The sequence below is a fragment of the Myripristis murdjan genome, chromosome 6 (genome assembly GCF_902150065.1).
Source record: "Myripristis murdjan chromosome 6, fMyrMur1.1, whole genome shotgun sequence".
NCBI classification, from domain to species: domain Eukaryota; kingdom Metazoa; phylum Chordata; class Actinopteri; order Holocentriformes; family Holocentridae; genus Myripristis; species Myripristis murdjan.
Window position 1 is genome coordinate 26,879,855 of NC_043985.1, and position 13,685 is coordinate 26,893,539.

The following is a 13,685-nucleotide window of genomic DNA, read 5'->3' on the forward strand; positions in this document are numbered from 1 at the left end:
ATTCATTAGAAAAAAACTATTAACATACTTGTCTTCGCATAACACACCCAGGGTATTGACATGAGCTTTACAGCATTAAAATGTTTGAACAATTTCAACAAAGTCAGCTTTTCCTCAACCTCAACCTAGTATGCAAATTTATGCAGCCACCATGACAACACAATTTCTTTCATGGCATGTATTACAATGGCATGACACATAAAATAAAAAGTAAAGCAATAAATAAATCCAAAATGTATGTCTTTTTGTCCTAAATTTACCGTGATCAGTGCAGTACACCACTTTCCCTTTCTCCTCTCCGACTGGCATGGGTGTCCTCTCATATCCTGTGGGCTGGTAGAAGGGCTCTGGCTCAGGTGGATCCCACTCTGCAACACAGACAACAAACCCAATGGTGAGACGTCATCAAACTGCACAGCAATAAGTAATATCACTGTGATTATGATAATATTTTATTTCTTCACTATTTCCGGACTCACTGGCTTATTAATGAGTCTTTTTGGTGGTTAACACTCCTAAAATATCAATAACTTGCCTGGTTTATTAAAAGTTAAATAAAATAGAATGATTAAACACCTATGTGGTGGATAAAGTTGTTGACGACCTCACACTCTATGGGCCAGCGGGGGCGGGACACAGAGAGGAAGGTAAACAGGTCCAGAGGCTCCCTGAGGCTGAAAACGGGTCGGTCGCCATCGAAGTCAATCAGCAGCTGCCTGGTTCGTGCCACCTGGTTTAGCTGCACAGAGACTGATGGGAAACAGGAATCACATTGCTTCTTTACAAGCTCACAAACAAACCCTTTCCATATAAAAATAGATAAATAAATAGTTTGTTCATGCTCAAAACCCACCACTGGTACACAATGGCTGTAAATTTTTCATCAGGTCAGTTCACTTAGTTCCAGTCTCATAACCTCAGATTGACAACCTTAATGATTTACCAAGGGATTAAGCTGAACCTGATCACTCTAATGAACTCTCTTACAAAGCAGCCCTTGTTTAATGTATTATAATCTGGCACCGGGGACGGTGACTAACACTGTTGTTTACACTCAGTGTTTACCACCATTTTATAATGCATTTTATTATGAGTCAACTGTACCTGCTTGAAAAGCAGAACGCATCCACACACATGTAACAGTCACACAGACACAGACACACACACACACACACACACACACACACACACACACACACAAACACACACATACACACACACACACACACACACACACACACACACACACACACACACACACACACACACACACACCAGCAATTAGGCTGCATAATTATGAATGCTCAAATGTCTTACACTGCATCCTTCCAGCCAAGTCCTGCTCCTCTTCCTCAGAGCTGGAGTCAGTGGTGTCAGGATTGTCCTCTTGGCTCCTCATTTAATGTTTGATCCTAGTTTCTAAAATATACATGAATCCAAACTGTCTTTGCTAGGCTGTTTCATCCTCTTATCCTATGAAATGGGGAGGGGCACAGCACCAACCCCTCACCCTCCAACCAATGTTAACACGGTTCAAACCCTCCCAAATCTTCAAAGATCTCATGTGTGTGTACATAGTGTGAACGGAACTTCTTGGTGACTTACAAACACACCACAGAATAAAGAAGACATGTCAGGCCCAATAACAAACTCACATGTGAACTGCTGGAGGTGGTGCAAGATGAATCTGCCATAGGCATCATCTTCAGTTGTCGTCTTAAAATGAAAAAAAGAAAAAGAAAAAGAAAAAGAAAAAAAATCATAGCATCATTCTTTAAATTCAGTACAGTCTTTGCTGTAGCTGTTGCTATTCAGTATGAAAGCTAAGAGTACCGTGTGTGATGGAAACTGACCTGAGGGTCTGTCTTCAGAGCAGGACACATGGTTTCCTTGGCGGATGTGTGTATAAGTGTGTATTCATTAACACATTAATTAATCACACATGCTTCCCGGTGCTGGACTTTATCCTGTTTATCCTGTAACAGCGGCCAACCACATTTTATCTTATGCTACATATGCTAACTGTGACTTGGCTAACTGCTAGTACTCTACTTTCTAGTTTTATCTTTTTTGATATATTATTTAATGGACTTCTCGGAGACCGTATCTTACCTCGCTCATATTTTCATCTAAAAAATATTTTATGAGTCAAAAAAAAAAAAAGCTCCCCCTCCCTGTCCGTTTAAACAGCGCGACGCCAACTTGCCGGCTAACAAAACAATCTTTCACAAAATAACTAACCTGCGCGAGGCGACGTTGCCACGCAACCGAGCCAGGCTCAACACTGCGGTTGCCATGGAAACTGGGTGGCCGCGCCGACGGGTGTGTTTGTCAGCGTGCCCGCGCCCCACCATGTTTTAAGATTGCAAATAAAGTTTATCCATTATTAGATAACGCAGTTAATCCTACATATAACTGAGGTCAAATGTTTTATGTGCTATTTTAACTAATATTATCATTTATTACATTTATTGTTGCAATATAAACGGTTTTCTAAATATAGCTTCCTCAACAGTTTTACTTAGCTACAATATATAGCTTTCTCAGTGGAATATAATCTTAATCGAATCATGCAAATAACGCTTACTGAGCACAAATTTTTATTTCTTGGTTTTCTTTCTTTCTTTTTTACTTTAAATGTGAGAGTGGTAACGGAGTTCATTCTTTATTAACTGCAAAATGTATGAAGGTATTATTGAATTATTTTCATTGCATTAAAGCGTATGAGTACATAAATGTGCCTACTCCACAATACTATTCCCTTTCTTGATGTGTGATTGTTGGAAAAATAAGAACACTAAAACAAACCCACCACAGAAATTCAGATCTCTATTTGGGTTCATTTCTCTGTTGTAGGTTTACAACATAACATCAGCACTTTATGAATCTGATTCAAAGTAAAAGACGAAACAGATTCAGAAAAAAACAATTTATTACCTTTTTACAAAATGTACAAGCTTAGTGACATTCCCTCCCTTTCCCATAACATGGCTTACCCCATTACCAGTTAATGTACACAGCTGTAAAAATGCTTATGGTGGTCATCTACATGGGATCTAAAAATACCGGAGGTGAAATATTCATGATAACCCCAAGGGCATTTGGCACAGTTATGTGACTGACTCTTCAACATGCAGGGTGCCCATGAGGGATATGGACATGACAGAAACCTACAGAAGGGGCCGGGGGCGTAAGTCAATCTACTCCTCATAAAAAAATAAAAAAAGGCCTGTATCAAAAGTATGTCAAAATATGGCGATTACAGATCAGTTTTGCCTAAAAAAGATGCACATAACCTATCCAGCCTCCATCTTCCACAAGCAAGTAAATAGGTTTAGGTTAATGAGTCGACATGAGAACACAGCAATATTAAAATGGATATGAACCTAGTTTCTCCTACGTCCTTTTATGAGTTTTGAAATTTTGAATGTAAATAGAAAAATTTACACGTACAGATGATCACAAATGTCTCTGAACAAAGTCAAGCATTCACTCAACAGCTGAGGGCTTAATAGAAAAGTCTTTTTTCTCTATAAAGTTACACAGATGAAGTGATGGTGTAGATGGAGGCCTTGTAGGGTTCTGCTGAAGGAACGAATAAACACCAGAGTAAAAACAACAAAAGAACATTCAAACCACGCTAGCCAATGGCCTGCCACTTAACAGCCTCTGAAAGTCTTCATCATAAATGGGAGGGGAAAGGGATAACAAAGGTTCTCCAAGTCTCCGGATCACTGTCCAGCATCTGGGGGCAGGGAGGGGTGAACGTACGTTGTCAGGTCAGGGTGGATCTCAGAAGCATGAAACAAACTAGATGTTACGTGCTATTCATCATCTTCCGCTTCTTCAGTCGTTCCCGCCAGTCTTCAGGGAGAGCCTCAAAGTTGGCATTCTTTACAGCTTTTCCCCTGAAGGAGACGTAAAGTAACCAAGTGAGAAAGTTTTACTGCATTGCAACTATGGACTCTTCCAAGAGTACTGATAAGCATCAATATAGTTTCTGTAATTTGTTCAAGAAATGTTAAAGTCTCTTCTTCGTCATCTGCCACCATTTTTCGTCTGTACAGTGGACTGTAAGTCACGTGATTACGAACGTCACCATTCACTAAACCTGTTTCCATAGCACTTATTCACATTTTCCTTTTAACGATACACCAACTCTTCCACCTCCCTCAAAAGCGTAAAAACTTTTGCGATATTTGGAGATTTTTTCAAATTGTCAGTGTTTCCATTTGGGTTTTTAATGCGCAAATTGAAAATGTGAATAAAAACAGGTGGATGGAAACCCACCTAGCAACAGTATTGACATTCACTATCCAATGGCATTTTTTGCAACCGTTTTCCTTATTTTCCTACACTTAGAGTACACAGTTCACAAGCAAACTAGACCATTATCATGTAAATACCATGTAAACAATCCCTTAATCCATCTGTCAAATCTTACGTGAGGAGCTGCTGCTGCTTCCATTCCTCGATACTCTTCTTGTTGAGCTGCTCTCTGTCCTCGTCACTGGAGCTGCTCTTCTCCTCTTCGTCCAGCTCCTTCTGAATGCTCTGCCACTTCTTCACCAGAGAGGGCATTTTCGTTTTCTTCTTTGACTGCAGTGAGGAGGAGGAAGGTGTCACAATTTAAAAGTTTATCACCACCTCAAAAACAGAAATTCAGTCTTGTGATGCCACATAAATAAACTTCATAATCATTAACTTCAACACTAACCTTGTCCTTTTTCAGTTTCTTGGTCTTGTCTGAGGGCAGAGTTTTGACTCCAGACGGGTCAAAGGGAGGCTGAGATGAAGGCAGAGGCGGCTGGGTGGGGACAGCTGGGAGAGGTGGAGCCGGGGCTTCAGAGGGGAGCAAAGAAGCAGTGACCGCAGTCATGCCCCAGTAGGAATTTGCTGAAATCACGGGAGCTGCAGATAAAGGTGAAAAAGAAAAAAAAAAAAAAAAAAAAAAAAAAAAACTAAAGTTACACGTTGAAATTTGATGCAAGCAAAGTTGAGAGGAACGACTTAATGCTGATTACTTATCTAGATAGGTTCATTCTTTGTAATGTCCTGAGAAAAGCTTGTGATAAAAGACTATGAATGAATGAACTTTAACACTGAAATTTTTAACTCCACCACTTCAGCATTTTGATCTAAAAATAGCAACTTCTTGAGTACAATCCATCAATTTCACCTCACACTTCCAGCTCTTTCTTTAGTACGTATAAAGGTATTTGTGTTAAATTTAATGCTTTGTAAGACCTGTTCAAGATACATTTTTACCAAATTTAAGACTGATTTTTGGGGAAAAAACATCTTTTTCTTATTCAAATGAGCACTCCAGGGAAGTACAATGGCAAATTCGATATATTCAGCCTTTTGCTGAGGGCATTTTTAGGTAGGAAAGATGAAAGTGGGCATCAGTATAAAAGTATTAGGTTCAGCAGTATGTTTAGAGTTTTATAACATGTTGAATCATGATGACATGTTGAATATCATGTAGGGGAGCTTGACTAATTTTGACAAAAATAAATTAAAAGACTGACCAATTTAATTTGCTAAAATAGTTTATGGAAATAAAACGCTCATAAATTTTAATTTAAGTCCAATGTCTGTTAAGGCCAAATATTTATAAATAAAAACCTTTCAAAAAAGGACCCAAGACACTCAAACTTTAGTGATAGATATATAGGCTATACATGCCTGGAGTGGTAACACCCTCCATGGCAACACCTAGTCTTGTTTCAAAGAAAGTATGATCACATCGTTGATCACATCGAGAGCAGGACACTCTGTCCCATCTGTGATGGACATATAACTGCAGATGTTGTGAAACATTTTGAGGATGTTTTTTTTTTTTTTTTTTTACCTGCAGTGGCAGCAGGTTGGGTGTAGAGAATGGGACTGCTGCCGATAGTGATGGCTTTGTTCAGCTGACCAGCTTTACGCTTCTGACCCTTCCCCAAGGGGGCTGTCTCCACAACCTGTGAATGAGAAGGAAGAAAATGAAAGATAAATGTTGCTGCTTTCATTTTTCTATTCATTCATGTAGCACTACTGAACAGACTATTAACAGAAGTGCCTTTAAAAAAAAAAAAAAAAAAAAAAACACAGACAACTTCTGATGACTTCCATACCTTGGTGCTGGCAGTGCCTGCAAGTAAAGGTCTCCCACTGCCATCTTCCTCAGTTCCAGGGGCTGGAGGCTCCCCATCATCATCATCCATCTCCATCTCCACCTCCATGATCTCTCCATCACTATCAGGAGGGGGAGGAGGGGGAGGCGGTGAGGCCGGTGGAGGTGGGGGAGGCGGGGGGCACTCTGAAGGTGGAGGCGGGTTTTCAGGAAGTGGGGGCTGGGATGGGGACCAGACTGATGATGCACTGGGCTGAGGAGGGGCTGGTGGAGCGACAGCGGTATAACCAGATAACCCTGTTTGAATAAAGGCAGCAAATCATGGTTTTACTGAAGAGACCATTTCAATACATTTGTTTAACAGCATAACAGCATGTTATGTACCACACCTGAGAGAGCTTTTGTCGACTGACCTGTGATCCCACCAGTGGATGCAGATGAGGTTTTGGCGTCTACTTGGTTGGATGTCGGTACCTGGGAAGCTTGGCTGCCCTTTATATCCTCTTCCTTTTCCTCTTCGGCTGGGAAATCCCACTGGGAAGCATTGGTCCGGTCATTCACATAGAAATACCGCCTGTGCTCTCTAAAGAGTGGAACAACAGACATAGAAGGCAAGAGTCTCAACGGCTGGCCTTGAAACTGTCTGACAGGCATGATACCCTGGGACAGTAGGGTGAGGAAGTGGACAAATTGGCCACAATGGGGGGCAGTAATGCTGGTCTGGACGGCCACTTTAGCCATCCAGGAGAAGGGCCGAATTGGAGTGTGATTATGGATGTGGATAGGGAACCCACCTTGCTCTCAAAAATCAAACAAAACAAATCATCTTTAGGTCCTGCTCAAAAGTAGCATTCAGCAGCTCATACCATGGTTGTCAGAAATGCTTCGTTTTAGACAACCATTCCCTCCCAGACACAGGAAGATGCCAGAGAGAAAGCAGCACCATCATCAACAACCACAGGCCGGAAAATAACAAGCACACAATCAACTCTTTAAACATCAGAATAGGTCTATAAGTTTTCTCTCAAACAAGAAAATAAAAAAACAGGAAGACATATGAAATAGAGTTGGTCTGACCTGCTGGATCCCCGTCAACGCTCCGTCTTCACCTTTTATTTGATGCGTGTGACACTCGGCGCTTCCAGGGCATCAGTCTGTGTCAGCATTGCATTCTGGGGGCTGTAGTCCTGTAAAGTGCAAAGCTCTCCCGCGCAACCAACTTTCCTACCATAACCCCCCCCCTCCTTTCCACTGACTGGACCCCAGTTCAGTCTAAATGTGCCCTCACAAGCAAGGGCTTAGGAGTCTGTGCTAGTGGGGGGAGGGAGTCCTCTCTGTGGCAGGTATATTTAACAGGAACCAGGCTGGCCCAGAGTGGATGCTCCCTTATCAGTACAGGCAAGGCAGAGTGCCAGGATTGCATCACAGAAACCTGAAGAGTCTGTTTCTGGTCTGTATTCTGATCCACATGGTTATGCTTCTCCCCAAGTCATGTTACAAAGTCTGCAACCCCGGCACTGAGAGGGCTGTAGTCACAAGGTAAGCTTTTGGGGGGGCGAGGGAGTTTAGAGATGTGAAAGGTAAGGAGCGCGTACCTGTCCCAGTGGCAGGACCAGCCTTTAGGGGTGGCGTTAAGTTCGTAATGTTTTATGTGTTCAGCGGCTTCCTGCAGCCTGCGGCGGAGATAGACCCCATTCAGAGCGCCCTCCCTCCAGTCAGCGATGCGCGTCTGGAAGATACAAAAGAGCAAAAGAAGCAACAAGAGAAAGAAGAGAAAGGGGAGGTAGAGGAGACAGAAGCGAGAAAAAAATCCCAGAGAGTAAAAGTAGGATGACAGAAAGCAGACAGATAGGAGGGAGGAAAAAACATAAGAAATGGATGAGTAATACAAAGAATAATTACAGTAAGGCTCGAAAATGACACATTTTGATGGATCATAATGAGGATTTCAAATATTAATACTACCACATGAGTGTGTGCAAAATGGTGTGAAACAAAATTAAGCATTAAATATTTCAGAGGTCGCACTGTGATAGCTACAATGGGAAGCCAGAGGGACTCTGCTGAGAATCTGAACCTGAATATTCTCACCTCCGTTTGTAGCAGAAGCAGCTGAAAGTTAGAGATTGCCTTTTTGTTTATCCCCAGGAACTCCATCTTGCTGGTTAAGGTGTTTGCTAGTTCTCCGATCTGAAACTAAACATTTTTTCAGCATGAAACACTTTTATCAAATCAGTTTATCATAAGGATCAGCATTATTGTTCTTTTTAAGCTGTGGGTACCTTGAGCTCAGGTGTCTCAACCTCCTCCTTAACCGAAGATTTTGCAGCAGTTTTGTCCTCTGTGCTGTCCATCTCCTTGTCATCTGCTTCCACCACGTTTTCTAGGACTTTAGGATGAGCTAGAAGACACAAGAGAAACATTTTAAGTATACATGATTATTATCCATATCTGTTCAGTGTAAAGGACTGGTTATTTCAAGGACAAATAATAATAGCTAAAAACAATTAACTGAAGAATACATAGGAGTCTGGATGGATAGCCTATTTTTCTCTCCAGACGCCCCGACACAAGGGTATCATATCCTACACCATCTCACAGAAACTTAAGATATTAAGTGCCTGGAAGAGAGCCTCTGTCAAGAGCCGGGATCAGTGTTTTCCTTTCATTGTAGAACTTTTTTCAATATACATATATAGGAAAATTAGGGTGTGTACTCTTAAGGCCACGCACAGACCAGACAGTATGGAAGTCATAAGCATCGAGCAAGCTGAGGCTGCTGTATTATATGTTCACATATCAGGTAGCAGCTCGGTAATTCAGTGCATGAATTAAAATACTTTGTTCAACAATTTTCTTAGCTTGAAAACACTGTACTACACTGCACTTTGGTGTTAATATATTCAAGTAGTCAATGTGATCTGACACCACCAACTAACACCCTCCGTATCCCTCCACAAAACACCCAGGAGCCCCTGCACACACCTGCATCTACGTTCTCCTGTGTGTCTGACCCTCTGCTGTTGGAGTCTGGGCTAGCTGCACGCAGGAAGGCCGTCTTCCATCGATTTTTCTTCAAAAGAAGACTACGCGATCCAGAAGCTTCTTGGCTGGTCTCTGAACAAGGACTGGAGCCCCCTGCACTCCCATCACCCTCCTCAAGCGCCCGCAGCTCAGCCTAGGAATCAGAGGCCTGGTTAGAGTTGTATCACACTGACATAACATTTGCTACCAAATATTGAAATGCCAGTGCTATGTTTCCACAGGAAAAGGCTGTAGGAAATGGGATTCATTACGCAGGTCTCCACGTTTCACAGAACAAAGCACCTCCTCTGCAATGCACAAACCCACCTTTTTCCTCTCCAGAGCCAGTTCCAGCTCCATCGTGTCTTCCTCTGCCTCCTCCTCAGCATCAGAGTTCTCCTCTGACTGATTCTTGCTGGAGAGATCTTTCTGGGCAGGAGGGAGTGGGTCTGAGTCATGTACAGGGGTAGAGGGGGACCCTGGAAGGCGCCCGCCCTCCCCATCAGAGTCCAAACTGTTCTCTTTGTCCTCCAAACCACCAAGCAACCCTTTCCTCCACTTCTCCTCTGCCTCTTTCACTTCAGAGGGGATAAGAGGACCAAGCAGAGAGGCAGCCACTCCACGACGCTCCTCCTCATCACTTGTGAGTGCGACAACACTCTCCATTACCTCCTTCAAGACAAACAGTGACAGATTACGACCGAGCAAAATCGTTTGCCACTGCAGAATCAAAATTACTTCAATTTGCAGTGAACCAAAAAAGGAAACTTGCCTTTACTTTTGGCTCCCTCTTTGATGCTGGGACTGCAGCGGATGCAGCATTCTGCTCTGTGAAGTAGCCTGCCTGTGTTATGCCATTGCCATTGCCATTGCCATTAACAGCAGCACTAAAATGGAAAACACACCAAGAGATCAGATGCAGTTAAGTTCATTTACTCTGTGGTTTACCATCTTTACTGGAAAGGCTATAAAGAAAAACAAAACCAGCGCTCTTGGAACTATGTTGGATCTATATATATCTATATCCATCTATCTATCTATCTATCTATCTAAAAGATAATCTAAAAATAAAGTAAGACTACAAGAAGTTTCAGCCTATAGCACATGGAGATTGAGGATGCCCTGTTCTTGTGAATCAGCATCGTTATATGCAACTGATTGATATTGTTTCTTTTAAACAAGGACACAAACTGAGGCATATTTTCCATGAATTAAGTGAATCGTTACACCCCTAGCTGTCTGCATGTCAATTATGTAATGTGAGCGACAGATTACCTGTTGGCGTACTGCTGCAGACCTTGCACCTGATCAGCCAGATAGTGAGGCAGCTCCCAGGACACCTCGTTGGTCAGTGTGTTCCAGTAGTAGTAGCATCCAGAGTTCTCATCCCATACCTCCTGCCAGTCTCCCATCTCCACACCCACTGGAATAATGAATGAATGAAGAATTACATCAATCAGGAGATATGACAAAGCAGAACAAATTTTTTAAAACAGAGAAAAAGCACTTTCTGACAATTGATTAAGAGTGCTTCATAATTCAGGCTATTCTCTGAATAATTTTTGATGAAATTCCAGTAATTTGAAGGGTGTAAACTAGACACTTTGCAAATGGTTGTAACTGGTGAATTTCTCTTTTTTTAAAAACAGCCCCATTGGCATTCACCGAGTTGTATTCTGATCTAGAACTTAAAAACATTAGGTTACTGGTGTTTGTACAAGAAAGGAGACGGGTGTCTCCTTCTATCATGAATACAACTATAACTAATGCCTGGCTGCTTTGCTTTTGTATTGTAATCCAGAAAGCAGTAAGTCTACTGTCAATCGAAAAGTCTTAGACAGACACACTTTATCTGAAATACAGCACACATAGTTTACCTCCAGCCAATGAGTACTGAGTATTGTACTCAAACTCAGCCGCAGCGCCCTGTTGCTCATGTCCCGCACCAGCTGCTGGCTGCTGAGCATGAGCTTCAGGCCGTGGTGGGACGTTAGTGGCCGGTACTGAAGGACAGGATGTGGGATCCTCTGTACTTGGCTGAGTGGTAATTGCATCAATTTCCTGCACCAGGGAAAGAGGAGAAAAATATATTTTTTGCTCAAAGTGATTCTTTTTTTTAAGTCCCAAGAATGATCCAGGCTTTTTTTTTTTTTTTAAGCAATACCCTGCTCATAATAACTTAACTTCTTAATGCAAAACTGGGAGTTTTTTTTTTTTTTTAAACATCAATTTTAAAATCTTAACAATTTTCTTTCCACCTATGATTATCCAAAACTGGGGTACACAAACAGAAAAATTTGATCACAATGTCTACTTTTAGGTCACCACTACATGTTTTACTGCCTTCATTGAATTAGTTATTCCTTGCCATTACACATACACAGATTATGTCTTTCCTTTAAAAGGCAGCCTGTGTAAGATTTTCACTTTAACCTAACCTTCAGTCCTACCACGCACACTCCATGAGTAATTTCTACAGGTCCTGTCATCAATATTCTCCTCCTAACTGAACCATCTGAGAGTTGACTGCATCTGTTTCACATTCGCGGGCGTGGATGGAGGCAGGTTGTGTTTTTGTTTTGATTTCGACTAGTCATTCATCTTTGAGCCTGCAGGGGTGCCATATCACATCAATCTCACATCATCATCATACACCATCAGCCATATTGTTATCAGGTGTAACATCTTTTCAGCATTTAGTTACCAAGGCTGAGGATTAAGGCAGGTTGTCAAATGATACCTACAGCCATAAAGTTGGCCAGGGTGCTGTCAATGTCAGCTGACTGGTTGTGCTGAGACTTGGCACTGGGATGCTGGGAGTCTCCTGCATCCTCTTCGTCACTGTCCTCGTATGCCCCAAGGAGGGACAGTCCCTCTGAAGGTGGAGACAAACAGCCATTGGGTTAATGTGCTCCTCTTGTAAGGTGTGCGATCGAGTCAAATATAATAGTAAAATACAAACACACACACACACACACACACACACTTCATACCTGTGGCCTTAACTGCGGGCGGCTTCATGTTTGTGCTTCTTTCTCTCAAAAACCTGTGGGCATCACCTTCCTGTTCGTCTGTAAATAATATTAGTCAAACCATTAATTGTTGTTGTGAATATATACATGCACTTAGCGATGACTAACAAAATGAAGGACGACCGTATAACGTTACTTACGCCAGGAGAGACATGCGGTCAATTCCCGCATGAATCCAATTGCTTTTCACGCTCTCACTCATCCCTGCTAACACTAAACCTAACACCACTGATTTTTGTTTATAACCTAACCAGCTAAGCCTTTACGTTACCTCTCTTAGTAGCGTGTAAAGTCAGTGGCCTTTCGCTGCTAACGAAACCAAAACGGTGCAGACGCTAGCTAGCCGGCCTAGCGAGCTAACGTTAGCTACCTTTGTGTGTTAGCTAACTGTTGCTAACCAAAATTAAAAGTTAAATGTAGCCTAGCTGAAATCCTTCATACGGTACAGCGTTACACATTTAACTGGCTTTATGTTCGACAGTGTCCCCCCGTCTTCAGCGGCCAGCTAATTCAGTTCAGTGCTTGCTAATTTTAGCCACCAGACGGGCCCGTTATTCTCTTCCCTGACACTTTAGCATTAGCTTAGCGGCTAGCGCAGCGAAGCGAGCCGGTTCGCACATCCACGTCTTTACCTTCGGATCCCGAGGCCGCCTCTTCCCTCTCGCCGGCCGCCCCGCCGCGAAGGCCAGGCGGCGAAAGCTGCAGGATTGTTCTCCGACCCACTGCTCCTCCTGTGAGGCGAGTTTTCTTCCCCATTCCCGGCCGTCGGCCTCCTCCTCTTCTCCGCCTGGCGTTTAGTAGAAAGAAGCGTCGGTGAGTCCTCCTCTTCTTCCTCCTACTCCACTGTTTTTTTCTTCTTCTTCTGTGTTTTCGGCGGATCGCAAACCAACTTAAAGATGCATACCGCCACCTACTGCACCGTACATTATGGCATTCTTGATATTTACATACACTGATTAGTGAAATATCAAAATCTGGGATGTTGTCAATTTAAAAAAAAAAAAAAAAAAAATCCCTTTTTATTAAGATAAATTTTCTCATGTTCATTATACAGTGTTCTCTCTTATACATTTTTTAAAACTATATACTGAAAAAAAACAAACAGATACAGCGCTTTTTAAAGCTGATGTAAAATATCGATTTAAAAGGGAACATACACTTAAATCTACAAAGAGTAAAGCAACTGATTTCAGTTTACTGTATACAGTATTTGTACCATTGCTTATATCCATAAATGTTACCCTATATATACAATTTCACCTTTCTCTGTGTACATACACTCATTTATATATACATGTGTACAAATATATGCCTGCTTATGTCTTTATATGGGTACATCCCCCCTGTCTGATGCATTTACACGTCTATACATATTTAAAAAAAAAAAAAAAAAAAAAAAAAAACTCCACTATTTATCTCATTATCTCATATGTGTCTGACCACATGAGTCGATTGAGAAATCTCTCTCTTTCTCTCTCTCTCTCTCTCTCTCTCTCTCTCTCTCTCTC

The 13,685-nt window shown here is 42.0% G+C and overlaps 1 protein-coding gene across 1 annotated transcript; it reads right to left on the minus strand.

The window, feature by feature from the left end:
• Nucleotides 1-2,910: 2,910 nt before the first annotated feature.
• fnbp4 (formin binding protein 4) lies at nt 2,911-13,025 on the minus strand. Its single transcript, XM_030053606.1, has 17 exons — nt 12,810-13,025; nt 12,139-12,216; nt 11,890-12,020; nt 11,023-11,206; nt 10,421-10,568; nt 9,918-10,032; nt 9,473-9,817; nt 9,107-9,299; nt 8,404-8,522; nt 8,213-8,317; nt 7,717-7,850; nt 6,535-6,704; nt 6,123-6,418; nt 5,855-5,969; nt 4,718-4,911; nt 4,445-4,599; nt 2,911-3,908 (listed from the first exon to the last, which is right to left on the minus strand). The coding sequence occupies exons 1-17, from the start codon at nt 12,931-12,933 to the stop codon at nt 3,818-3,820; spliced, it is 2,697 nt and encodes an 898-aa protein (XP_029909466.1). The 5' UTR covers nt 12,934-13,025; the 3' UTR covers nt 2,911-3,817.
• Between the last annotated feature and the right edge of the window lie 660 nt (nt 13,026-13,685).